This window comes from Corythoichthys intestinalis, chromosome 13, assembly GCF_030265065.1.
Source record: "Corythoichthys intestinalis isolate RoL2023-P3 chromosome 13, ASM3026506v1, whole genome shotgun sequence".
Lineage (NCBI taxonomy): Eukaryota > Metazoa > Chordata > Actinopteri > Syngnathiformes > Syngnathidae > Corythoichthys > Corythoichthys intestinalis.
The window spans coordinates 5,189,764-5,216,394 of record NC_080407.1 but is presented as its reverse complement, the minus strand read 5'-3'; the positions used below and the strand labels follow the sequence as shown (position 1 = coordinate 5,216,394).

The following is a 26,631-nucleotide window of genomic DNA, read 5'->3' as shown; positions in this document are numbered from 1 at the left end:
TGGTCAGGGGCCCTAAGCAGCTGCATAGTCTGCGTATAAGCTGGGCCGGCCCCGAGTCTATCAGTAAAAGCTATCTATCTTTGAAAAGCAAGTATGCAGCACGTAAACTTGTGAGTGCATTTCCAACCATACACGTCAATATGATCTAAAATAGTGTGGTGATTACTTTGCTCGAAATTAGTGTTGTTACGAATACTTTTAGACGCTTTCATCCGAAAAACGTTCACGTGATCATCTCAGCGAGTGCAGACTCACATTAGATCGACTACCATTGATCCTCTTAAGTGTTTATTCTCACCTGCCGATCATTGACAAATACGTGAGTAAACAAGAGCTACCACATCTAAAACAACGCCGGTTGTTTAGTAATCATAGCAAACAGTGTATGCAACTAATGGGAAATGGTGCTTCCACGAGGCATCGTGGAATCACTGCAACTTTCAACACGTTTCACGTAAAATCACAGCATTTTAGACTTACCGCCAGACTGTAGAGATCCGACTCTTCGTTTAAATCCTTTCAATTTGCATCAAAGTGAGTGGCTTTTCCTTCTGGAAAACTTGGAACGTTTCAAGTGAAGTGCGGTATCAACCGATGTGAAGCGTGTGCTGTTCGAACCAGCCAATCACGGCAAGTCTGCATCTGGAGGGGGCGTGATCTGGTTCACCTGCCTTAAAATCCATTCACAAAAATTGGATGAATAGAAAAAAAAAAGTCAAAATTGGAATTTTTGACATGATACAACGTAGTGTCGAAAAAAAAATACTTTTGTGCTTTGTACTGTATATTGTTATTTATAAATAATGCATGTATGAGGATATAAAAGTTGTATAAAGATGTAAAAGTCTCAAAATATCCTAAAACATAGGTTAAATTAATTCAAGGCTTTTATCTTGCCTTCCTCAACTTTAAAACGAAATGCTTATGAAAAAAACAACATGCGTATGAAGCCATTGGCAACAGAGGGCGCCAGAGTAACATATACAATGGGGAGAACAAGTATATGATGCACTGCCGATTTTGCTGGTTTTCCCGCTTGCAAAGCATGTAGAGGTCTGTAATTTGTATCATAAATTCTCTTCAACTGTGAGGGACGGAATCTAATACAAAAAAAAAACAACAGAAAATCAATTTGTATGATTTTTAAATAATAACTTTGCATTTAATTGCATGAAATAAGTATTTGATACATCACAAAAATCGCACTTAATATTTGGTACAGAAACCTTTGTTTGCTATTACAGATACCAAACGTTTCCTGTAGTCCTTGACAAGGTTTGCGCACACTGAAGCAGGGATTTTGGCCCACTCCTCCATGCAGATTTTCTCCAGGGCCTTCAGGTTTCGGGGCTGCTGCCGGGCAACACGGACTTTCAGCTCCCTTCATAGATTTTCTATCGGGTTCAGATCTGGTGACTGGCTAGGCCACTCCAGGACCTTAAGATGCTTCTTACGGAGCCACTCTTTAGTTGCCTTGGCTGTGTGTTGTCATGCTGGAAGACCCAGCCACGACCCATCTTCAGGGCTCTCACTGAAGGAAGGAGGTTGTCAGCCAAGATCTGGCGATACATAGCCCCATCCATCCTCCCCTCAATACGGTGCAGTCGTCCTGTACCCTTGGCAGAGAAGCAGCCCCAAAAAATGATGTTTCCGCCTCCATGTTTCACAGTTGGGATGGTGTTCTTGGAATTGTACTCATCCTTCTTTTTCCTCCAAACACGACGAGCCGAGTTTGGACCAAAAAGTTCAATTTTGGTCTTATCCGACCACATGACCTTCTCCCATTGCTCCTCTGGATCATCCAGATGGTCAGTGGCAAACTTCAGACGTGTCTGGACATGCACTGGCTTCAGCAGCGGGACCTTGCGTGCGCTGTAGGATTTTAATCCATGACGGCGTAATGTGTTTCCGATGGTTTTCTTCGAGACTGTGGTTCCAGCTCTCTTCAGGTCATTGACCAGGTCCTGCCGTGTAGTTCTGGGCTGATCCTTCACCTTCCTCATGATCAGTGATGCCCCACGAGGTGAGATCTTGCATGGAGCCCCAGAACGAGGCAGATTGACCGTCAACTTGAACTTCTTCCATTTTCTAATAATCGCTCCAACAGTTGTTACCTTCTCACCAAACTGCTTGCTTATTTTCCTGTAGCCCATCCCAGCCTTGTGCAGGTCTATTATTTTATCCCTGATGTCCTTACACGGCTCTTTGATCTTGGCTATTGTGAGGTTGGAGTTTGTTTGTTTGAGCATGTGAACAGGTGTCTTTTATACAGGTAACAAGTTCAAACAGGTGCAGTTACTTCCGGTAATGAGTGGAGAACAGGAGGGGTTCTTAAAAAAGAACTAAGAGCCGAAATATTTACTAGTTGGTTGTGTATCAAATACTTACTTCATGCAGTTAAATACAAATATATTATTTAAAAATTATACAATGTGATTTTCTGGATTTTTGAATTAGATTCCGTTCCTCACAGTTGAAGAGAACTTATGATGCAAATTACAGACCTCTACATGGCTTGCAAGTGGGAAAACCAGCAGTGTATCAAATACTTGTTCTCCCCACTGTATGAATCTTCACATTGCAAGGATTAGACACATTTTATTTATATTACAGCACGATATAGTACAAATCCTGACATTTTCTTTAAATTACTGACACAATGTTAATGTGAAATATTGCATAACAATGTGGACAACACAAGATAATGGGTCAGTGCATCAAAAATGACGTCAAAACATTATATGAACACCTATTTTTGTTTTTTGATTAAAACAATGAATCGCAAGGTACGGAGCAAAAGTTGCAGGCTCAATTTATAAAACACTTTATGACATAGTCAGTTTTGTTGTGTTGTTCACTGACATTTAAAAGTGGAAGCAGAGCCTTTTTTAAAGGCATCTCGGGTGCGTCACTTTTAAAATTGTTGCAATTAAAAGTTGAGCCTGAGTTTTGAACCATGCAAGGGCGGGTAATGTGCTAGTTTGTGTTTTAGTGCAAACAGGAAAAAGTGCAGTGAACAAAGGCTAAAAAGCTACATTGTCATTATTATTCATTTTCAAAACTATGAGAACCATCTGACGTCCGGATTCTTTCAGTTCTTGTTGGATTAGTCCGGGAGCTAGAGCAGCAGCGGCGTGTGCTCGCCAGCCGGTTCCATCCGCTTGGTGAGCTGCCGTGCTCGGGCCAGGAGGCGGTTGGGCAGCGGTGGGAAGTGGTGGCTCGGGTCGAGCACGTTAGTTTTGCGCCGTTCTCGCTCCTGCAGCCACATGAGGTACGGGCTAGGTGGGAAAAAAGGCCTCGTGCGCTCCCGGTACAGCTGCAAGACGATCCCCGCGACGGCCAACACCACCCAAAGTGTCATCATGATGTAGTCTGGACAAAAAAAAAAAAAAACAGTCTTACCAGTCGAGTATTTGTCGAGCAATTTACCAACTCACCGATTGTTTGGAAGGGCACGTCAGTGAACATGGCGTTGAAATTGTTGTTAAGGAAGCGCTTGAGGATGTTAAGGGTGATGTAGGAAAGGCTGGTGTAGATGTAGGCGTTCACCGCTAGGATGACGGCGTACGCGCCGATGACGCCGCATGTGGTGATGTTACCCTGAGGATAAAGCAGACTTAGAATCAACAAAATGCTCGACTCATACATCATGACCAGTGTTGTCTGTAATCTGATTACTTTTTTCAGTAACGAGTAATCTAACGCGTTCATTTTTCTACACCAGTAATCTGATTAAAGTTAGTTTCCTTAGTGTCTCATGCGTTACTATTTTTTCATTGCCTCATAACGTATGTAGAATGAAGAATATTGTAGTCATGTACGAAGAGCATTTTGAATAGAAAATGCTAAAATAAAAGGTTCCCGGTACATGTTTCCATGACAACCTCTTAGCTATTTCCTGTTTTTGTCTCGCGTCACGTGTTGTGGGACTGAGGCGGGTGGACATTCGCGCCGAGTATTGAGACGTTGCGAGGGAATGTTGATCTGTGGATATCCATGAATGAAGGCGAGTATTTTTCCTTCATTCTGGAGGGTATCAGCAAAAGGTTGGAGCCCCTACATGCACGGCCGTTTCGTAGCTTTGCCGGAGCAACGACGGGCAGTCATCGCTCCAAGTTGGCAAGCTTTGTTTACATCATATGCGTGTTGCACATTCATGCCGTGAGGTGATGTGTTTGTTTAGCATCTGTGGGATGTGTTGTAAGTCCGACTAAAGTGCTTAGTTGCCGCCACGTTTTGTGGCCAAATTGACCGCGTGTGTGTTGAGAGGAAATCTTCCGGGTTGTGCCCGCGCATCTGCGCCCGCCACCACCTTTGTGTTTATTGCACTGTACAATCCACTTGTGTGTTGCTGATTATTGTGCCGTCAGTTTGCATTGTTTTACATTGGCACTGATATGCTGTTAACCATAACCCGAAATTCAGAAGTTTTGACATTAGGCTTAATCTTAGAGTTAGCGGGGTTTAATTGGTCGGTGGAGTTGATTTCAACAAATTCCAAGCAGTTTGTCAGATATTTGTTCGTTTCAGGGCTTCTGATATTCCCCTTTAAATTCAATCATCGGAAAGTCAATTACATGTGATGACATTTTTCTGTTATCATTCTAACGTTGAGGCGGTAAAGGGAGAAAAATGGGTAAAAAGTAACAGATAGATTACTTTTACGGTTGTTCCGATCATGTTTTTTTGCTCCCGATCCGATCCCGATCGTTTTAGTTTGAGTATCTGCCGAACTTGATATTTCCCGATCCGATTGCTTTTTTTTTTTTGCTCCCGATTCAATTCCAATCATTCCCCATAATTTTTCCCGATCATATATTTTGGCAATGCATTAAGAAAAAAAATGAATAAAACATTCAACATACAGTACATAAGTACTGTATTTGTGTATTATGACAATAAATCCTCAAGATGGCATTTACATTATTAACATTCTTTCTGTGAGAGGGATCAACAGATAGAAAGACTTGTGACTATGCATATTGTGACTAAATATTGCCATCTAGTGTATTTGTTGAGCTTTCAGTAAATGATACTGTAGGCATGCCCAAATGCATGATGGGAAGTGGAACCATGACTGTGCGTAGTGCTACCAATTGATATATCTTCTCTGCGTTGGGAAATAATTATCGGGGTTAAGAAAAAGATCATTTGCTACCTTGCTTCCCCACATTGCTTCCCATGATATTTCTAATCGTAGGGAGAGGGATTGTAAGGCTTTAGCCAATTAAAAAAAGGCTCCAAGGCTGCCAAAAATACACTCTATTCATTCTACACTGCCTTTTACCTCTCTATACAGCTAAAACGGAGCCATTACAGACTAAGCGCGACAATGTGTGAGTGGGTCATACAGCGCATGCATCAATTGCGTTAAATATTTTAACTAGGGCTGTCAAAATTATTGCGTTAACGGGCGGTAATTAATTTTTTAAATCAATCACGTTAAAATATTTGACGCAATTAACGCACTTGTCAAGCAGATTTAAATGACAGAAGAGTGAAAGGCCCACTTGTTAATTGTGTTTTCCGGAGTTTTGCTGCCCTCTGCTGGCGCTTGGGTGCGACTGATTTTATAGGCTTCAGCACCCAGGAGCATTGTTTAAGTAATTATTGACATCAACAATGGCAGGCTACTAGTTTATTTTTTGATTGAAAAATTTACAAATTTTATTAAAAGGAAAACATTAAGAGGGGTTTTAATATAAAATTTCTATAACTTGTACTAACATTTTTCTTTTAAGAACTACAAGTCTTTCTATCCATGGATCGCTTTAACAGAATGTTAATAATGTTAATGCCATCTTGTTGATTTATTGTTATAATAAACAAATACAGTCCCTATGTACCGCATGTTGAATATATATATCCATCTTGTGTCTTATCTTTCCATTCCAACAATAATTTACAGAAAAATATGGCATATTATATAGATGGTTTGAATTGCGATTAATTAATTTTTAAGCTGTAATTAACTCGATTAAAAATTTTAATCGTTTGACAGCCCTCATTTTAACGTGATACATTTTCAAAAAAATTAATTACCACCGTTAGCGGGATAAATTTGATAACCTTACCTTAAGCCTGAACTAAAGACTCTGGATGAGTGTCACATATTATGTTTGTAACGTTAAATACAATTAGAAAAACGATTTAATTAAAAAAAAAACAAAAAAAAACAAACAAACAAAAAAAAAAACGTATATTAAAAAAAGGCATGGCTGATATTATTTGCCGATTCCGATACTTTGAAAATGACGTGATCAGACCCGATCGATCGGGACATCTCTAGTAATTAAATTACTTTTTCAAGTAATCTGTGACAACACTGATCATGACATGACAGTGAAGTTACCTCTCTGGGCCAACGCATGAAAAAAAGCGGAACGATGATCATGATGCTGCAGAACGTCACCCAGAAAACAGCATCCGAGCGCCTAAACACATCAAGATCACCTGGCGGAAGAGCAAAAATTACATTGCATGCTTTCATTTGAACAAAAAAAGAACTTTTTTATCCCTACCGAGGGGAGTGAAGAGGACGGTGGATGCAACGAGGAAGCCCAACATCAGGCCGATGACCACCACGCACGCAATGACCGAGCCGAAACGCCACCAACTCATCACCAGGAGGACTCCGCCTACCACGCCGATGACTGCCGACACGGCCAAACGGACTGCGGAAGCGTCAAACAAGACACTGGTCACATCACATTGATAGTTTCGACACAGAAATTACTGGTATAATTTACTGTCGTAATCCAGCGCCGTGGTTCTGGTGATGAGCACGAAAAAGAAGAAGGCGGAAAAGCTGAAGCCCATGCAAAACAACTCTGGGAAATAGAGGAAAAAAAATCTTAAATGAGATTCACAATATCCTAAAATAGACTTCTAGACAAACATGGTCACATTGGAGACAAGTGGATGGATAATCATGGGGCCATTTTCAAATACATTACTAGATCACATGCAGTGGACCACATGAGAGACTGACAGTATTTCAAGGGGATAAACTGCAGCCAGTGAACACCGACGTTGGCTCACGCGCAAAACATGACTTCCTGCATGCGCGGGAAAGTCATTTATCAAGTGAGGTCTGCCGTGGTTGCCATAGTGATGCACGTAAAACTTTTTTTTTTTTTCAGATATAAACCAGATGGAAGGGAAATTTAGAAGTCAGTCCTTTTTTTATCTTTCATGCTTTTAACTATTCAAGGTCAAATAGATACAGTGCTGGCCAAAAGTATTGGCATCACTGCAATTCTGTCAGATAATGCTCAAATTTTCCCCAAAAATGATTTCAATTACAAACGCCTTGGTAGTAATATCTTCATTTATTTTGCTTGCAATGAAACAACACAAAAGAGAATGGGGAAAAAAATTAAATCATGATCATTTTACACAAAACTCCAAAAATGGGCCGGACAAAAGTATTGACACCCTTTGATAAATCATGTCATGCCTGTAATGAACAGTACCTGTTACTTACCTGTGGCACATAACAGGTGGTGGCAATAACTAAATCACGCGTGCAGGTAGTTAAAATTAGGGCTGTCAAAATTTACGCGTTAACGCGCGGTAATTAATTTTTTAAATTAATCACGTCAAAATATATGACGCAATTAACGCACATGTCCCGCTCAGACAGTATTCTGCCTTTTGATAAGTTTTACAGCAAGGCTTTTTGTGCTGTCTAACAGCGAACTCTTGTGGTCGCTTGGTTTATTGTTTTCTTGCCAGTTCAATATGGCTGCACGACGTCTCTGTTGTGCTTATATGATCCTTGGACAAGATTTGTCGGTAAGTATGGTTGTTGTAAAGAATGTACATATTATGTTAATAAGCGAAATGTTATATTTTTTGTATGAGACGCTTTTTGTTTATGTTTAGTTAACCTGTATAGTGTGCTAAGCTAACATTGTTGCTAATGCAATGCTTGTGTACTTTTTTTTGTAGTTTTACGACGGTCTAAAGAGGACAATGGCTTGAGGCCATTTTATTAATAAATCAGATGAAAAAGGAAGAAGTCTGATTATTAAGGCGTCGTTCACTAGCTGTCTAGCTTTGGAAAAAGTAGACGCTTCAGAGTGAGGACAGCATAGACAGATTTAAATGACAGTAGACTGAAATGCCCACTACAGTCCTTATGTACCGTATGTTGAATATATATATATCCATCTTGTGTCTTATCTTTCCATTCTAACAATTTATTTTACAGAATATATATATATAATTCACAGAAAAATATGGCATATCTTATAGATGGTTTGAATTGCGATTAATTGCGATTAATTACGATTAATTAATTTTTAAGCTGTAATTAACTCGATTAAAAATTTTAATCGTTTGACAGCCCTAGTTAAAATGGATTAAAGTTAAGCCTGTTGCAATATGCAATAATTCCATTTATCGCACGATAAATAAAAATGTAGGGGGTAATTTTTCCGCTGCGATTTATCGCCTCGCGTGCACGTGCGTGCGCGCGTGCGGCACACGTGCTGTTAAGAGTTCGGATTCCTTGTTACCAACTGGGCAAAATGCATCTTCGTTCCAGGTCCGGCAAAAAATAGCGCCGGAGCCAATCGTTCCCATTATGTCCTATTGTTCAACGAATACCGGCCGCGTCAGTGCTCCGGATTGACTGCGGACCATCTCCGGCGCGCCGGTGTTGTTGACGTGTGGGCGCTCCCGGGGCGGCTATTTTTCGGCACAACGCCGGGTATTTACAACGAAGTCCGCCAAAACATTGTTACCGACTTGGCTGCTACGAACAACCTCGCTTTGAGAACGGACAATGGACATGATGAACATTGAGGGGCAAATTAAGAGCGCCGTGCTTCAAACTCGCCCTGTTTATGAAAGTCGATTGTCGTATGCTGGTGTTGTGCAGTATTGAGCAGACGCGACTCCAGCGGCGTTTGCTAACTTTTTTAATGCACGCACACACACTAGATATCATGAAATAGCAAACTAGATGTGCTACGTCCCATGCCATTGGCTACGTGAGCCCAGAGTGATTATGGGACACGTAGTCCATATACTACATCGACTTTTATACAAATTTTTTTCAGATCAGTAAGAAGCAAGCACATAAATATTATGCACTAAAATGTATGTTTATATCCCCCCCGCTATTAGCTGCTAATGTTTTGTACATTAGTTACAAAAACTGTATTAAAATACAAAAAAAAAAAAAGCCTCGCAGGCTTTAATAAACGACTATTTCAGTATCAGGTTAACAGTTAAAAACAATAATATACTCAAATCCCCATTCTGTATCAGCAGCTTTAAACTACATTCAATTAATTTAATGTTGTCAATCAACCGTTAAAGTTGTTAAAATTGCTCCTGTTATTCCATAATTTCCCTTTTGTCTACTTTCGACGTGTGAAAGTTTTAAAACTATTTTAAAGATAGATTCAAGTCAATATTTTACCGATGTAGGAGTATTTTAGATAAAAAGTTTCGTTACAACAGCCTTGCAGGGAAGTCTACTGCTTTAAGATGGCGGCCATTTACTAACACTCGCATCTAGCTTTCTCTACATGTGCTGCTTTCGCCACCAAGTCTATTCTGCATCTAGTCTTATATAAATATGATATCTAACTTAACATTATGTGGACGTACTTTGTAGCAGCTTTCGGCAGCAGTCAGGTATGTTGTTGTTTTTTTTATCTCGCGGCATGAGTTGAGCTAGAGTCGTGAGTTGAGCATTGGCATTACCCGAGGGGCCGGGTAATGAAAAGCATGATGTTTAGCTACTCTCGCTCCGTTCCTCATTGCGTCCCGAAGACCGCGTGGCGCGCTGAGTGTGTTTTACTTCCGCTTTACTTGACATATTTCAATAATCGGAATTTGGATGTTTGTGAATCGTTCTCGAATCTTCTACGGCCGAATCGCGAATAATCTAAGAATCGGAAATTTCGCACACCTCTAGTCCACACAGTCAAACACAGCGGAGGTTCCTTGATGTTTTGGGGTTGCTTTGCTGACTCTGGCACTGGACTGCTTGACTGTGTGCATGGCATTATGAAATCTGAAGACTACCAACAAATTTTGCAGCATGATGTAGGGCCCAATGTGAGAAAGCTGGGTCTCCTTCAGAGGTCATGGGTCTTCCAGCAGGACAATGACTCAAAACACACTTCAAAAAGTACTAGAAAATAGTTTGAGAGAAAGCACTGGAGACTTCTAAAGTGGCCAGCAATGAGTCCAGACCTTTCAAATCTCAGAGACCTGGAGCAGTTGGCCAAAGAAGAATGGTCTAAATTTTCAGCAGAGCATCGTAAGAAACTCGCTTATGGATACCGGAAGCGGTTGTTCGGAGTTATTTGTCTAAAGGTTGTGCTACCAAGTATTAGGCTAGGATGACTTTTGTCCGGCCCGTTTTTGGAGTTTTGTGCAAAATGATAATGTTTTTTTCTTCATTCTCTTTTGGGTTTTTTTTTCATCGCAAGCAAAATAAATGAATGTATTACTACCAAAGCATTTGTAATTGTAATCATTTTCTGGGAGAAATTGAGCATTATCTGACAAAATTGCAGGAGTGCCAATACTTTCGGCCAGCACTGTATTTGGGTGTTCTGAATCGGTTATAGAGAAGAACCATATTCTAAAATCAAGCTACCGTTAAGTCTTCGGGGCTCACCTGATTTAAAGAATCGGTGCCCAAAGAAGCAGACAAACAGGCCTGCCAAGCCAGCTATTGTAAAGAATACTTTTGTTGTAATCTTCCCTAAAAAGGCAGGAAAAAATACATCAGTAATACTGAAGCATTCACTCATTCACTAGTACATTTTCAACTCTTACCCAGCGTTTGACATCCATCCAGCTTCGAAGCAAAGCTACACGCATACGTGTGGACCGGCACATAAGAGGCCGACGTGTTAAGAATTGGATCCCTCACAATAACTGAGTAAATGACGCCTTGACCAGGGATGGACGTAAAAACCAAAGTGCTCCTTTCTGCTGATGATAGCGTCATAATCTACAAAGAGTATGGAGTGGAGTTAAACACATAGACGGTTAATCTCGTTGAATATTTAAGTGATCGTTTTTGCACCAGTTTGCCGTTCTCCACCATGCCATCAACATCCGCCACCGTCTGGACGCCGCGAAACAGGCTGCGCTCCGACAAGTCGTTCTCAGGCAAGAAGTACCGGTAGATGTCGTACTGTAGTCGCCACCTTGTGTTTGTTCCTGTAGTCGTGTCGCAGGATGGAGGAGAGTCGCCCCTGGTAGACAAGGAAAATACCTTAGTCTGTGCGGGAACTTATTTGATGGCTAAAATTTGAAGTTCCAAAACTTTAAACAACGATGCATCTCACATGCAGACAACCCGTGCTCATAATTTTCAAGCAAGTATTTTTTTTCCTGTTTATTTGCTACAAATGATTCCATCTCATTATCTATCAACGTTCATAATGAGCTGAAAATCCTATTTTCCCGCCTTAAAAACGGCATCAGTGCGTGACGGCTGAGCAGAGAAGAATAGTTAGTATTCACCCGGCAATGGAACAATCCTTCTTTGTGCCCTTTAAAAGCAACCGCCAGCAAACAGGAAAGTTTAAGGAAGCGATTTTATAAGTGAATCAGCTTTGTGACAGTTGACGGTGCAGGAGATAGTACCTTTTCTTGTAGGCACCGTCTAACTGTTTGTATTACTCTAAGGCACACAATATAAAATAAACATCACTTACACCATAGTTTAAGGAAAATAAGCAGAATATAGGGCATAAAAGATACACGACGCCTTCTTATCACGGAAGCCCAACGTGTGCGTCATGAGCAAGATTGACGCACCAACTCTTGCAATCAGTTCGCCCGTACAGTCCAGAACAAATGGCGGGACGCTATGTCCCAACACAGTGAGCATCGGAGAACGCCCGATATCAAACTGATAACACAACTTACAAGACTCCAAGAGCCCCTTTGATGCTGAGGTGGCAAAATCCACAACCCTCGTTGCCCGGACAACAGTAACTCCCGAATCCTCCCGTCCAATCCACAAACGGATAATAATCCCAAACACACCCTTCTTCCTGTCCACGGCCCGCCCAACGAGAGCCTTCAAAACATAAGTGGATTTTAAGGGGGGGTCAGCCCGAAAAGTGTCACTGCATGTAATTCACTTTCCTATATATATATATAAAAGTTGTAAAGAAACAAAACTGCAACAAAAATGAATGAAATGAACAAAAAAATATTTTATAATGGGTCAAAATTATTTTTCGAGCACCTTAGACGGTCATTTGCTTTGCATTAAAAAAATAAATAAAATAAATAAATTTAAAAAATATATATATATAAATATATACACATATATATACATATATATTAGAAAACAAAAAAAAAATTTTTATGTTTTTTTTTCTTTGATTGAAAATATTTGTTTTGATTGAAGCAACTTTTTTGGGATTGAATGATTTAGACACAAATGTCCTAATCATAATATGGCTCAGATACAAAAAGGATTGCTTCAATCAAAGAAAACTTTTTCAATGAAAAATTAAGTGTTCAAATGCAAAATTTTCAATCTCAAATATTTTTTCGCATTCAAATTTTTTTTAATAGAAATTTTTCCTTTTTTGATTGAAGTGATTTTCTTTTTGAAAATCTTTTTTTTTTTTTAAGCAACTTATTTTTTGATTGAATAATAAAGACAAAAATGTCCTAGTCAAAACGTGGCCCAAAAACAAATCAACATTACTTCAATCAAAAAAGTTGCTTCCAAAAAAAAAAAAAAAAATCAAAGAAAAATAGCTTTCACATGAATTTTTTAGAGTTTCAAATTATTTTTGCATTCAAACACAATTTTTGGGGATTGAAGTGACATTTTTTTAGTTGAAAATATATATTTTAATTGAAGCAACTTTTTTTTTATTGAAGCAAGTTGTTTTTGATTGAATAATTAAGACACAAATCTACATCCATATGGCTCTGCCCAGGGGATACAATTTTTAGAAGTACATTGGCCCCTGCCCCAAAAGTCAAACTCGGCCTGTGCTTCAAAAGACTGAAAGTTTAACTAAGCGTTGTCATTTTTTCTGGGGAACCTTTTGTTGACGTGTCATAGGGTGACCTCGCCTCCCCGCCTGTGTGTTTCTGTTTCGCCTTGCCGTTTTGATCACTGTCGAGCTGAATAAATTGTCAACTTGTTTTCTGTGAGCCTTCTTTAAACCATTCAAAATGGAGTCAGTACAATGGGTTAAGACTAAGGTGAACGCGCAGAGTTTGCCCTTCTGGCCGGATTGCTAGCTCCTTCAACGGACATTTCTCAGAAAATGAAGCAACTACCGGAAAAATTGGTAAAAAGCAAACATGATGCACATGCTAACTTTTAGGTTACCTTTCATACCCCAGGTTAGCCGGCGCAAACTGGATCGTGGTTTCAAAGAGGTTGTAGCGCAGGTAGATGTTGGGGTCGATGTTTAAATTGAACTCAATGTTACACCCGCCTGGCACAGGATCTGAAGGGTTAAATGAATCAAGTCAGTATGACTTTGCTGCAGGAAAGAAGGCACATGATTACTAAACACCCACTAGTGAATAGTTTGCGCTTCCCTCCCTTGAAAAAAAAAATGAAGATGATCTCACTTCAGTTTAAGTTGAAAGTGTTTTGATTTAGCAGAAGCACCAACAACATGCAACTTCCTCCAATCTTACGCAACTTGGAACCAAAATCGCAGTACCTTCCTGTTTTTTTAACATCAAAAAGTAGTTTTTTTTTGTATACCTGTGTTGGAGAATGGGAGAATAACCCCCGTACTTGTGACTGTGCTCCCATCAGCGGAGAACAGAAACAAAGTAAAGGACGTTTGACCCGGCAGAAGAGGTAACAGGATGCCTGTGTCCACTGCCGTTGAAGAGAGACCAAATACTGGTGTCTGCAACACAGAAATCATATTGAAATTAGCAGCTAAGATAATGAATTAAAAGAATAGCACAGAAGGAAACATCAAGAGGTATTAATTTGTTCTGTCAAAATCCTGATTTACTCCCAGAATCTTGTCATCTGAACGCTCAATAACGGTCTCTATTGTCCTTTAAAACACAAAAATATGTCTACAACTAAATCATTGGTCCTTATTGATGGTCCATGGCAGGGAAAAATGATCATTCAATAATAACAAAAGTATTTTCTTCTATATAAGTAGCCTGCCAGCACTTGGCAAAATGCCCACAGAGGATGACTCTGACCGTGGGGGTACAATCACGGCTTTGTACGGCGCCCGCAATGGCCAGAAATTGTCCATTCGGTCTGCTTTCCGGTGAATTTATCCGATGCGCCACAGACCAACTGAGTGGTTACAAGTCACAGGAAATATTTCTATGTTAAAATAAAATAGCCTACTGTGGTGTTTATTTTTTTACATAAAGTGGCCGTTAAGCTCATTTCGTAATCATTTGATCTACAAAACGTGTTAATCACGCTCTCTTATTTTTAAAAAATCCCCTGTGAAATTCCTATTTTCAGGGTTTTTTCCACACTTGTAAATCCTTGACCTTCATTTACGTCAACACTGCTGACAAATTCGTATTTATTTGTTTTAGTTTGGCCTTAAACAGAAACTGAAAGGACCTCTCCTGAAGGTAAGGCATCCTCACGATCACTACAAACATACTAATTTAACAAACATGAACGCCATCCTTAATTGGCATCTGAAGGTTACGTAAGCCCAGTCATTTTCTACTCTGTTCAAACACACGTTATCTTATTCACCATGCTAAGCACAGCTGGTGATGTTTTGCTGTCATTTTTGCAAGCAGAGTAATGGAAATTAGAGATGTCCCGATCCGATATTTGGATCGGATCGGATGCCGATATGGGCAAAAAAATGCGCATCGGCATCGGATCGGAACACAGAAAAATTCCGATCCAGACTTCCGATCCAGTTTTTTTTTTTAAAAATCCGGTCCGGGTTTTCCAGCGCACCGATTGACATGATCCATTCCAGTTTTTGCTTCGGTTTCCCTAAAATCCGGTCCGCATTTTACGGCACACCTTCAACACACTACATTTACATTACCGTCTCCCAATTTACCGAGAGACTTTATCGGTAAAAATGTCAGCTGTGTGGGATCATTCCACCTTCAAGGACGACAAAGACGAAGAGGCAGAGTGCAACATATGCCACAATAAAGTCAAGCGTAGTGGTAAAGCTGTATGAAGTTTTAATACAACCAACCTAATCAAGCATTTAGCGAAATACCACCACAAACAATATGAGGAGTATGTTAAGAAAACCGAAGACAAAAAGAAACGTCCTATGCAACTAACACTGGCAGAAACTTTTGCTATGCGTGACAAACTGGCACTCGACAGTCCCAAAGCCCAGGGAATAAGAGTCATTGCCGAAGAATTCATTCTGGATGACGAGCCATTATCTCTCGTCAGTAAAAACGCACCATCCAACACTTAGAACCACGGTACAACAATCCCAGCAGTCATTACATCCTTGAGCGATTCGGCCGCAGAAGATTCGAGAACGATTCACAAACATCCAGATTCCGATTATTGAAATATGTCAAGTAAAGCGGAACTAATACACAGCGCGGTCTTCGGGACGCAATGAGAAACGGACCGCATTGCGTCCCGAAAGTAAACATAATGCTTGTCATAGACCCGGGTAATGCCAATGCTCAACTCACGGCTTTAGCTCAACTAATGCCGCTGGATAAAAAAACACAAGAATACCTGACTGGTGCTGACAGCCGCTACAAACTACGTCAACGTCGTGTTACTGGAGATAATAGATATCATATGTATATAGAACTAGATGCAAAAGACAGACTCGACTGCGTTAGCAACATTGAAGTATTGAAAACCAGATGCGTTAGTAAACAGCCGCCATCTTAAAGCAGAAGACTTCTCTAGTAGGCTGTTGTGAACCTTCCAAGTGAACCTAATTAACTTTTTATCTAAAATACTCTTAAATCGGCAAAATCTTGACTTGACTCTATCTTCAAAACAGTTTTAAAACTTTCACATGTCAAAAGTAGACAGAAGGGAAATTATGGAATAACGGGAGCAATTTTAACAACTTTCACAGTTGATTCGCAAAATTAAATGAATTGAATGTAGTTTAAAGCTGCTGATACAGAATGGGGACTTGAGTATTTTATTTTCTGTTTTAAAATGTTAACTTGATACTGAAATAGTCGTTTATTTAAACCTGAGAGGCTTTTTATACAATTTTTGTAACTAATGCATGAAACATTAAAAGCATCTAATAGCTTGGGGGATTTGTGGGATTTTCCACTGAGGTTGTTGGTGTGTTTTGCTTTTTTAAGACAATTTACAATATGATTTTCACGTTTTACTGACTGACTATGCCATTTCTGTTTGTTATTTATAATGTTTTGTGTTTGTCACTGAATAAACAGGTCAGTTTCTTGTTACCAACCGTAATGTGTTATTCAAACTCACTTAATTCAGCTGGCTAGTTGTTATCAAGAGTACTAAAACCTTTTTCAACATGAGTCTGACAACTAAGTAAGGAGGCTAAATAACTTTAAACTTTAACACATGCTCAGATAGGTCGGTATCGGTATCGGCCAGTATCGGTATCGGATTGGAAGTGCAAAACAATATCGGTATCGGATCGGAAGTGCAAAAACCTGGATCGGGACATCCCTAATGGAAATAGTGAAATGTGACATGGCACGACAACAATGGCAGGCATGCGGTGCTGTACTTTCTTTCTTCTCAGCATGTGACCCGTTGTTACGAGCAGAAGACGAGCTTTGTTTGAGAAAAGGCAACACTTTGTGCGCTCTCATACCACTGTATGGACGTTAGGATTCTATGCATGCCTAGTAGTGCTGTATTTTGAGAGAATGAATCTCCTTACGGTGCTGTAGGAAAGCGTCACGTTGTGACGCTGGGTGTGCAACTGCACCGTGACGAACGCGACCTCTGAGGGGATCCCGGTGGTGACAGCCTGCACCGTCTCATTCCCCGATACACTGACGTTCTGGAACGCTCCCGGCAGGAAAAACACCCGGTCTAGCACAAGAAAAACGGTCGAGTTACTCCACATGAAAGCTTTTAGCTGTGGAAAATCAGACTATGAAGTTTTCATAACTTGAAAACATCATGTGTCATATCAGGGCAGACAACCCAAAAGACCTGTGACAGCCAGTCATTGGGTTGAGACCATATCTTATAATTACATTCAATCAAGTCAAGTTCCATTGGGGTTGAACGAGGCCAAGTTTGCAGTGCATACAGTGAAATCTACTGTTAACACCCAGTAATCATAACTCATTGCTTTTTCACTTATCCAGATTAACATTAGCTGTGGGAAAGTGTTTCTTGAGGCCAGATTTTACATTGCAGTATCTGTGACACCACTGTGCTTGTGTTGCGTAGATGTTCACTTAAAAAGGATGAAGAAGGTTATTCTCGTCACAAGGTGACTGATCTCTGCTGTTATTTTTCAGGTCAGGCTCCAGCTTTACTTTGCTGGAAACCTACTCCCCCCTCTTCTCATTTAAGTGGAAGCACGTGAGTTATAATAGATTGTTTGGAGTGGAAACCATTAACCTACATAAACACCTGTTTATGTTACTGTAAAACCAAAGATTCTATAAAAGTGTTGGGTCATTATGTTTCAATAAACCTCAATTAATCAGAAACTAAAGGTGTATTTTTTTATGGGCAAAATGATATTTTATACATTTGCAGTGGATGACCAAGTATCAATACAACGTAAAGGTTGATATTACCAGCAACTGATTGTAATTTCTGACATTGACTAATGTCATTGTTCACAATGAATTAATTGCATTTTATCCCTCAAAGGTACTCGTGGTATTGGTTCTTGGTATGGGTGAGTACCCAAAAATGAATACTGTACTCACACTGGTCCACTTGAATAAAAAATGAACATCCCAAATATACACACTACAAATAACCATGATGTAGATTTCTATCTTGCGCATACATTTTAAGTATACACAGGCATTTTCTGATTTTCTATCTTTAACCAGTTATTATATGGTATATCCAAAAGAAGCAACTGATTATTGTAAAGTGATTAACCTTTTTCCTTAGTACACATTCTTTGAATAATTTCCACTGCACATTAACTGAAAAAATATATGTGCATACACATTCATTGTGTGGAGTCATGTCGTTTAACAAATTTATACTCAGATTATCATATTTCAGGTTAAATTACACACCAAAAACAGACTAATTCACTGTACTTACTTTCATCTTGAGCTTGAACTACACATTTCAAACGCAGTATCAACAGCCAGCAGATCCACCAAAACATTATTTATCTCCGTTAATCTGACTGCAAAGCAAACACTGATCTCGATAGGTCCCGTCAGTCATTTGTAACCTCTCACTCCTCTATATTTTGCTGCTGAAAATCGCCGCGGGCGAAGAAGCAACATGCTTTTCTCCCACTTCCACAACTTCAAGATTCTTCTGCTTGCCTAACGCCTCCCTACTCTGTGGCTGTGCTTCTTCGACCGCGCTGAGGTCAGTGAACGCGCCTCCCTGCGAGATTTACCGAGTCACGCGATATCTTGTGCAAAAAACGCCCACCTTGTCAACCACTTAAGGCAATTTCGCCGAACAAATCATCAACTTTCTTCCTTTTTAACCGATAACTTCATTTTAATTTGCTGAATAAAAGTCATTAATATTTTACTTCACTTTAAAGAGTATGTTGATTTTTTTTTAATTGAAAAAATGAACACGAGAGAATGAAACACATACTAAATTCGCAAGGAAACTTAGTCTTTTGAGGACAGAAAATAGTTGTTGCTCTCTAATATATTGTGAGAAAACAAGGCGAAACGCTTTTGAAGCTGGGGCAAACTCGTGATGTCGTGAAAGCGTTCAACATTAAATCTTTTAATGGCTGTAGAAAATACTAGTATAGCGAGATTTACACACTTAAAAATAAATTAAAATAAATAAATAAATAAATGAATAAATAAATAAAATAAAAACAATCACGAAGGTTGCATAGTACTGCAAAAAGCAAAAGTGACGTCATCATCTGGTCTCCGCTTGACTACGCAGCTGTCACTTTCCCGCTACTGTAGCACAGGAACGCCGACCGCTTCTCAGATGTCACCGCTCTGCCTTCAAAAAATGTCACCAAAATGTAAGTCAGAAGAAGTAAAAACATGAAATAACGTTCACATGTCGACTTAAAATGTTTGCCCTCGATTTATATCAGTGTAACGTATGAAATAATCGAAGAGTCAAGCGAAGTATCCGTTTTAACACGACGCTGTCATGACGCTTTACTGTTGTTGCTTACGTCTTTAGGTTTTAAACGAAAAACTTACGTAGTCGAGCAAGTTTAGCCATAATTATTCATTTGAATACGGCGTTCACGTTTTTATGTTTCATTTTAAACTAGAAATGGGTTTATTATCTGAGAAAACGAGGCATATAGGTAGAAATTAGCTTTAAAATCCGTTCGTCGGCAACTTCAAAGGTAAGTGAGCCCGCCGAAGATATGAAATGACATTTAAGCCTTTATTTCGATTTAAAATACTTTTACTAAATGTATTTAGCTGCAGTGTTTATTTATTTATTTATTTTTAATCAAAGGGGTTGCCAAAATTATGTTTTAAACACGACTTCAATGTAATTTTGCTCCATTTTAAAGTAGACATGCTTAGCACAGCGGAGCACAATTAGTATTTCGGCCAGATGACAAGTCCGGGTAACAAAAACTTGAAATAACGCTGTTTTTTTTTTTTTTTTTTTTTTTTTACTTATTTTACTCGATGCAAATGGCTACAAAATATAAAAATGTCATATAATGTCAACCGTGTAACCTCAATTTTTACTGAAATACAATGCCATTCTTTGTCCGTCCATTCATAGTCCAGCAAATTAAGGATATATAACGCGCTATGATACAGCGATTAACATTTACAAAAATGACAAAACTCAAAAGTTAAATTTAGTAAAGTTTACAATTTATTTGTTTTTTATTCATCTGTAATTCATTTCACGAATGAATGAATTCAAATAGTGAACTAATTATATTCTTTTTTTCCCTTCATCTCCTTATAGTTTACCAAATCCTTGCGATGGAATCCAGTTTATACTGGTTTCTGTACCAGCAAGACCAGCGCCAGAACACAACAAATCCAACTGAATCTTGCTGGATCTGTTTTGCGTTTTGGTACTTGTCTCAGCTGGTGTAGAACCAGCATATATGCACAGATGGAGGACAAGGGCAACATCTTTCCACCTGGCTTCTACTATCAGTTTTCATTAAGAAAACATCATGATGTGTGAGTAACATGATTTTTGATGAGTATTTTAAAACAGCAATGTTGTTGAGGACATGGTACCTAATGCCAGTGTGCCTCAATCATTGTTAATGCAAGGGAGTAAAGTTGCTATTTCTTCTGCAGAGATGGACTTGTCCTCTATAATCAATTTCCATTAAGAAGACATGATGACACGTGAGTAACATGATTTTCTTAAAGCTTTTTAAAGCAAAAATGTAGTTGAGGCCTTAGTACCCAAGGCCATTTAAGTACTATGTAATAGAAGAAAAAAACACCAGCTTGAGAGTGCTATTGGGGGCCCTAATCATACTTCAGATTTTCATTCATGTTAACTTGATCAATTTTGTTTGTATTAACGTTTCAATATTCATAAATTTGTTCAAATTCAAATTTACTTATACAGTGGTACCTCTACATACGATCACTTCGACACACGATCTTTTCGACATCCGACGTAAAATTTTAGCCGCCATTTGTTTCTATATCCGACGAGTTGCTCGAAATACGACGACATGACAGCACTGCAAACGAACGCACGGTGGATTTTCTTGTGTGAGAAATCAACACAGTTTTCAAAAAAAGTTGATACAGTTGGAGAAACAAGGAAAAAAGTGATGCTTACCTTTGAAATGAAGATGCAAGTTATAGAAAAATATGAGCTTGGGGTGCGCGTCCCTGAACTGGCTCAACAATACAGCTCCATGGTCCTCTTCCGACCACCGTTCGCCACTATTTATAAGTTAAGGTGACAATTATTATTGTGGTAACATTGCCAAGGAAATCGCCAGCTTCGTCACGTTTTTATCATTTATTTAAGAACTTATCCAACACAAAACGCCCATTGTCTTAAGCAGTTGACCGCTCTCAAGAAAACGAAAGTATTATCTCCACCGCACCGACCTATCTCACTGAGACGTCACCTTCGCGGTGCGTTCAGGGACAGTAAAAAGTGTCCGCCATATTAGAATCCGATTCGTTACATTATTTACAGGAGTAATTATTAATTATTCTTCTTATTATTATATCATTCTGAATTATTTATTTATAACTTATTTGTTTTTCTATGTTTAATTGCCATTTGTAACGGTGCCAGCAGTATTTATTAAGAATTTAGTGTATGTTTTTAGGCTTTGGAACGAATTAATGGAATTATAATGTATTCCTATGGGAAAATCCTGCTCGACATACGACCATTTCGACTTACAAACAAGGTCCTGGAACGAATTAAATTCGTATGTAGAGGTACCACTGTATAGCCCTTTTACAAAATCTGAGGTCCCCAAAGAGCTTTACAACAAAGCAAAATATAGTACACCAAATAAATGGCAGGAGAATACATCACAATAAAATTGAGGAAAACGAACAATGCATGACGCTAAAACTCATTACAGTTTAATTAGAATAATATAAATCACAATATTTTTATAATAAAACTTAAACAATAAGATAGTTTATTAAATAATTATATAAGGTATTCATAAACATTATGGTCTAAAATTTATAAAATAGCAAACTTATATAATTCTTAATACTGTAAAATATAATGTAAAAAATTATAATATTATAATTGAATATATATATAAAATTCCGAAAGTGAAGTTTGTTTTGCAATTACTAAAAAGCCACTTGTCGGGGTAACCGGTGGGGTTGGCAACTCTCTACTGGAAGAGAAACGTCATTGGATGTCTGTCGTAGGACACTGGATGACAGAGGGAAAAAAATTACCGCCAGGAGGCGGCCACCTGACACACGCAGCTGGAACAGGAGACACGTCATTGGATAGTTTTCTTAAGACACTGGGTGGCGGGGGGAAAAAATGCCGTCAGGAGGCGGCGGCCGCCGGACACACGCAACTGGAACAGGAGACACATCACCGGGAGATGCCTTTGTGCCACATGCTGCCGAAACGGTGAAGACATTGTCGCTTAGTCAGTGCGTTGAAGGGACTGTACGGCGAAAATGCCATTAGAGGGTGGGCGGACCCCTCACAAGCGCTGCCAAATCCCGAGACTGAGGGCGGACGACGCCTTACGGGCACCAACCAACGGCAGTCAGTGTTTTGAAGGAGGTGGCCTGAGAACGGGGCTAGCGGTGCGGGCTTGGAAAGCGGGGGCGAGAGAACGGGGTTCCCGCGGGCGCGGCTGCGGCCCCCCCGTAAAGACGGCCGGTCGAACGCCCCTGCTGGAAGAATCCCCGCGAGCCCATAGGGAAGGCCGAGAGCGTGTAGTTACTGCTGTCGGGTGCCCGTGCAGGCACCAACCAAAGGCAGTCAGTGTTTTGAAGGAGGTGGCCTGAGAAAGGGGGCTTGCAGTGCGGGCTCGGAAAGCAGGGGCGAGAATGGGGTTCCCGCTGGTGCGGCTGCAGTCCCCCCATAAAGACGGCCAGTCGAACGCCCCTGCTGGAAGAATCCCCGCGAGCCCTAGGGAAGGCCGAGAGCGTAAGGTCACTGCTGTCGGGTGCCTGTAGACAGACACGGCGTGTGGGGGCGGCTGTAGCTTTAGCTCAGGACGTTAGCAGGGTAAACATAAGTTTGGCATCGCTCTGTGGGAAGAGAAAAGTCATTGGATGCCTGTTGTAGGAGACTGTGTGACAAAAAAAAAAAAAAAAAAAAAAAACGTCAGGAGGCGGCCGCCGGACACACGCAGCTGGAAGCGCAGACACGTCATTGGATGGTTGTCGTAAGACACTTGGTGACACACAAAAACCAAAGGAAGATGCGATCAGGAGGCGGCCGCTGGACACAAGCAGCTTGAACAGGAGACACATCATTGGATGTTTTTTGTAGGACACTGGGTCAAACACAAAAAATAAAAAGATGCCGTCAGGAGGCGGCTGCCGGACACGCAGCTGGAACAGGAGACACGTCACTGAATGGTTGTCGTAGGACACTGGGTGACACACACAAAAAAGGATGCCGTCATGAGACGGCCGAGGGACATGCGGCCGGAACAGGAGAAACTTCACCAGGAGATGCCTGCGTGCTACATTGATGTGCCTCGGACAACACCTTCAGATAGACCATTAACTGTGGTACATTATAAACTATTTTTTTTCTAACTACTGCAACACATACTCTGTGAAAACTATATAATGTGCAATAAATGTTTTCTTAACTCAGTGGCAGCCTCTCCATGTTGAAATGGATTGGACATCCATCGCCGTCAATGAGTAAATTTATTTACTTTTTAAAAAATTTGATAACTGTGTAACAATACAGCAATGACAACAGTAGAATACTGTGATAGTCATCGATTTATTCTTGCTCTCATTTTGCTGAATCTCACACATAATTTCAAGTTATTGAAACCTAAAAGAAGTACCCCAAAAATGACAAAAGTGATTGTTCAAATGCAGCTCTGGAGGAGGTTAATACAGTAGATTCACTGGCAGTTTGGAAAATGAGGTTGGACTGGCTCCATGGAGAGAAAACTGGTGCATCACACTGTACCGGAAGTGTGGATGATCAACCCAGTCGTCAGTCTAACTCTGTTGCAAACTGACGTCACTGTTTGTCAATGACGGTGACAGTGACGTGCTCTCCGACGTGTCTTCCCCCTTCAAGATCCGGAATGCTTCGCGACTGATTCCCAGCAGTTCTCGTAGTCCTTTGTTCTCTAGCTACAATGCAAGAAACACAATGAAGCTTTTATTTCAGTTTCAGCGAGAGACGAGAAATTGCTTCTACCTCGAGTCGTTTAATCCGTTCCTCATCTTCATATAAGCGCCCTTCATCCACTTCTATCGCTTTCCTCATGACAGAGGCCATTTCGTTGATCTTGTCGGCATGTGCTTGGATTTCCTGTTAAAAAAAAAATCCGATTGCAGGAATGTTAAATTAGAGCTGTACTCGTACAACATTTTAGAACCGCTCACCGTTGTGTGCTGCTCTTTCAGCTGCGTCACAATGTTCGGGTCATCCCTCTTCCTGGCCATGAGTAGCCTGAACATCTGCTCCTTGTATTTGTTCATGATGAGCCCCAGCGCCGACTGATGTTCCTCCAATGACGTACGCAGCTCTGGACAAAAATATGTGCGAGATAAGTCAAATGCATGACAAAAATTACTTTACTAATTTACTCATCTAAACCTTTGTTTTCCAGTTGTAGGGCTCTTATTTGACGATTTTCCTGTTGGATGCCAAGGATCAGACTAGATCGAGGCCGATGACGTGCAACCTGGTTCAGTGTGTCAATTTCCAATTGGTACTGGAAAAAAATAAAAACACTCAGCAAACGTGGTGGACTTCTTCATACAGTATACTTGTCCTCACTTGTTTCATAGCATCCACCCGCTTGTTGAGGAAAGTCGTTTGCTCTATTAACATCTCTGCTGCGTTGTCGTGGTTACGGAGTCTTTCCACCAACGATTTGGCATCAACCAGGACTTTCTCCAAAGTGCAATTCATCTCTGAAGAAATACCACATACCCTTACTATTAGGAAATATCACTTAAAGATTTTGAGTCATTCTTCCATTTTTGGTCGTACGTAGTTTGTATTAAACTAAATTTGAGGGTCCGAACTTAATCACTTATTTGCTTCATATTTTTTGGGTTGTTTTCTATGCAAATACCGTGTCAAAAGACCAAATAGATAAATTAAGGTTCCGCCGCCGTAAAATTCGAAATCCGTCGTGAACTGAAGAATCAGTGAAATATTTTCAAACGACACAATTATGTATAGCAATAGGATAACGGAATATACCATATCGTACTTACCTGGCGAGTTCAAAGTGCAAGACATTAGCTTTATTAGCCCGGTCCCTTCTTTCTGTTGTTTTGGTAGCTAGCATTAGCTATTGCTACGCGCTAGTCCACATAGAGTCACCAAAGGTGATCCTCTTTTAATTAACAATAGTCACGTTTAAACAAACAAACATAAAAAAAAAAAAAAGTCGCGTCCAGTTAGCTCAATTGACACTTTGCTCGACCTAGTAAACCGGATCCGTAAAATGATTATCAGGAATAATAAAAGACAATATCACAACAATCGCGAATCTTCTCACAAAATCTCGCGTGATTACACTACAAGCGTGACAAAAGCAGAATTTAAAGATAAAATGTCAAATCATGGAAAATATAAAATATTGTTCTTAAATGTTACTACAAAACCACATAATTATTTCGTATAACTAAACGCACAGTATTATCTTTGTTTAATCGTAACATACATGAACCCACAGGGTGGCACTACTGAGTCAAGCTATTATTGTTACACTACTAACCGTTAAACAAAGAAGACAGGAAACATGGCGGATAGGCTAACGCAACTTCAAGATGCTGTCAATTCGGTACGTTATTGCCGAGTTTAAATACTTATTTTCATCACACCGTGATTTAAACACTTATTTTAATCACACTGTATATTTGTTTTTTAGCTTGCAGATCAGTTTTGTAACGCGATCGGCGTCCTGCAACAGTGCGCTCCCCCTGCCTCTTTCAGTAATATTCAGACGTCGTTAAACAACGATCAGCCTGCAAACCAAACAGAAGGTGCTCGATTTATTACTTTTAAAGCTAAAAGATGTATAATTTTTTTTTAAGCAAGTTGTTTTATTACAGTACTCTACGATTGAGACTTGTTTACAAAAGTGAATGATGCAGGAACAAACTGTTTTCACTTTTACTTCCCAATGCTTAGTCATAAATAATCCATCATATTTAAATTCAAATGATATGTGTTGTTACGTCTTAACTTTGACGAAACCGTGACCAGTTGTCATTCTATATCAAGAGTACGCTCAGCTATTTGCAGCCCTGATTGCCAGAACAGCGAAAGATGTAGACGTGCTGATTGACTCTTTACCAAGCGAGGAGTCCACGGCAGCCCTGCAGGTAAATAGTCTTGCACTCCACAACTGCTCTGTATGAACTGTGACACCATCGTGCTGCTCCTCATCAGGCAGCCAGTCTGCGGCAACTGGAGGAGGAGAACCACGAGGCCGCGGCCCGACTAAAAGAAGTGGTCAACCGCGGCGACATGCTGCTGGAGAAGATCCAGAGCGCCCTGGCAGACATTGCCCAGTCTCAGCTACGTACCCGCAACGGCGCGCCGAGCCAGCCTTCACCTGCTGATTCATGACCTGCCCCGTTTTGACATCATTGTCCTTCTTATTTATAACACTCAACTGCAATCCTCGAAAACCCATGCTGGATGTGTCTGTCGGGTGAAAAGAATAAAGCCATAAAAGAACACAAATGTTTACTTGAGGAAAAAATAAGTATCGTTCGGCTGCAGTATGTTTTGTATAGTCATTTTGTAAATATTTGAGGTCTAATTTTATGCTAACGTGTCCATTTTTGTTAAATCTTGAATAAACAATTTCACTAACCAAAAAGTGCTCATGCTGTAATATT

The 26,631-nt window shown here is 40.1% G+C and overlaps 4 protein-coding genes across 10 annotated transcripts in view; 1 reads left to right on the top strand and 3 right to left on the bottom strand.

Moving 5' to 3' along the window:
* The window catches only part of gas2l3 (growth arrest-specific 2 like 3), a 34,516-nt gene extending 33,885 nt beyond the window's left edge, over positions 1 to 631 (bottom strand). The window contains exon 1 of the mRNA XM_057855990.1: positions 481 to 631. The gene's annotated coding sequence lies outside the window, so the exon portion shown is untranslated. The remainder of the gene's footprint in view (positions 1 to 480) is intronic.
* A 1,939-nt stretch (positions 632 to 2,570) lies between these two features.
* On the bottom strand, positions 2,571 to 18,659 carry tm7sf3 (transmembrane 7 superfamily member 3). 2 transcript variants are annotated; one of them, XM_057855992.1, is made up of 12 exons: positions 18,215 to 18,656; positions 16,851 to 17,005; positions 13,733 to 13,883; positions 13,346 to 13,466; positions 11,060 to 11,231; positions 10,807 to 10,984; positions 10,646 to 10,732; positions 6,750 to 6,830; positions 6,522 to 6,674; positions 6,353 to 6,453; positions 3,438 to 3,600; positions 2,571 to 3,372 (listed from the first exon to the last, which is right to left on the bottom strand). In XM_057855992.1, exons 1-12 carry the CDS (start codon positions 18,279 to 18,281, stop codon positions 3,119 to 3,121), a joined length of 1,683 nt encoding a protein of 560 aa, XP_057711975.1. In that variant the 5' UTR covers positions 18,282 to 18,656; the 3' UTR covers positions 2,571 to 3,118. The 2 variants fall into 2 exon arrangements, with proteins under 2 accessions (XP_057711975.1, XP_057711976.1); XM_057855993.1 differs by lacking the exon at positions 16,851 to 17,005 and having other exon boundaries at positions 18,215 to 18,659.
* Positions 18,660 to 19,048: 389 nt separating this feature from the next.
* Positions 19,049 to 26,620, top strand: med21 (mediator complex subunit 21). 6 transcript variants are annotated; one of them, XM_057853577.1, is made up of 8 exons: positions 19,049 to 19,127; positions 20,054 to 20,277; positions 20,401 to 20,451; positions 24,172 to 24,283; positions 24,378 to 25,565; positions 25,653 to 25,767; positions 26,009 to 26,109; positions 26,177 to 26,620. In XM_057853577.1, the coding sequence occupies exons 5-8, from the start codon at positions 25,524 to 25,526 to the stop codon at positions 26,354 to 26,356; spliced, it is 438 nt and encodes a 145-aa protein (XP_057709560.1). In that variant the 5' UTR covers positions 19,049 to 19,127; positions 20,054 to 20,277; positions 20,401 to 20,451; positions 24,172 to 24,283; positions 24,378 to 25,523; the 3' UTR covers positions 26,357 to 26,620. The 6 variants fall into 6 exon arrangements, with proteins under 6 accessions (XP_057709560.1, XP_057709559.1, XP_057709564.1 ...); XM_057853576.1 differs by having other exon boundaries at positions 24,172 to 24,307; XM_057853578.1 differs by lacking the exon at positions 19,049 to 19,127 and adding an exon at positions 19,289 to 19,466 and having other exon boundaries at positions 24,172 to 24,307.
* fgfr1op2 (FGFR1 oncogene partner 2) lies at positions 23,414 to 25,360 on the bottom strand. Its single transcript, XM_057853575.1, has 6 exons — positions 24,994 to 25,360; positions 24,548 to 24,684; positions 24,365 to 24,482; positions 24,151 to 24,293; positions 23,963 to 24,076; positions 23,414 to 23,895 (listed from the first exon to the last, which is right to left on the bottom strand). The coding sequence occupies exons 1-6, from the start codon at positions 25,016 to 25,018 to the stop codon at positions 23,758 to 23,760; spliced, it is 675 nt and encodes a 224-aa protein (XP_057709558.1). The 5' UTR covers positions 25,019 to 25,360; the 3' UTR covers positions 23,414 to 23,757.
* Positions 26,621 to 26,631: the final 11 nt, after the last annotated feature.

Excerpts from the sequence above, each read along its gene's own strand:
- med21 (XM_057853581.1), top strand. The coding sequence starts at position 25,524 with ATGGCGGATAGGCTAACGCAACTTCAAGATGCTGTCAATTCG. Across the intron at positions 25,768-26,008 it reads GCCTGCAAACCAAACAGAAG|AGTACGCTCAGCTATTTGCA; the intron begins GTGCTCGATTTA and ends TTCTATATCAAG. Across the intron at positions 26,110-26,176 it reads AGTCCACGGCAGCCCTGCAG|GCAGCCAGTCTGCGGCAACT; the intron begins GTAAATAGTCTT and ends GCTCCTCATCAG.
- tm7sf3 (XM_057855992.1), bottom strand. The coding sequence starts at position 18,281 with ATGTTTTGGTGGATCTGCTGGCTGTTGATACTGCGTTTGAAATGTGTA. Across the intron at positions 11,232-13,345 it reads GCTAACCTGGGGTATGAAAG|GGGCGACTCTCCTCCATCCT; the intron begins GTAACCTAAAAG and ends CTTGTCTACCAG. Across the intron at positions 3,373-3,437 it reads CGTGCCCTTCCAAACAATCG|ACTACATCATGATGACACTT; the intron begins GTGAGTTGGTAA and ends TTTTTTGTCCAG.
- fgfr1op2 (XM_057853575.1), bottom strand. The coding sequence starts at position 25,018 with ATGTCTTGCACTTTGAACTCGCCAG. Across the intron at positions 24,294-24,364 it reads CCTACAACTGGAAAACAAAG|AGCTGCGTACGTCATTGGAG; the intron begins GTTTAGATGAGT and ends ATTTTTGTCCAG. Across the intron at positions 23,896-23,962 it reads AACGGATTAAACGACTCGAG|CTAGAGAACAAAGGACTACG; the intron begins GTAGAAGCAATT and ends CTTGCATTGTAG.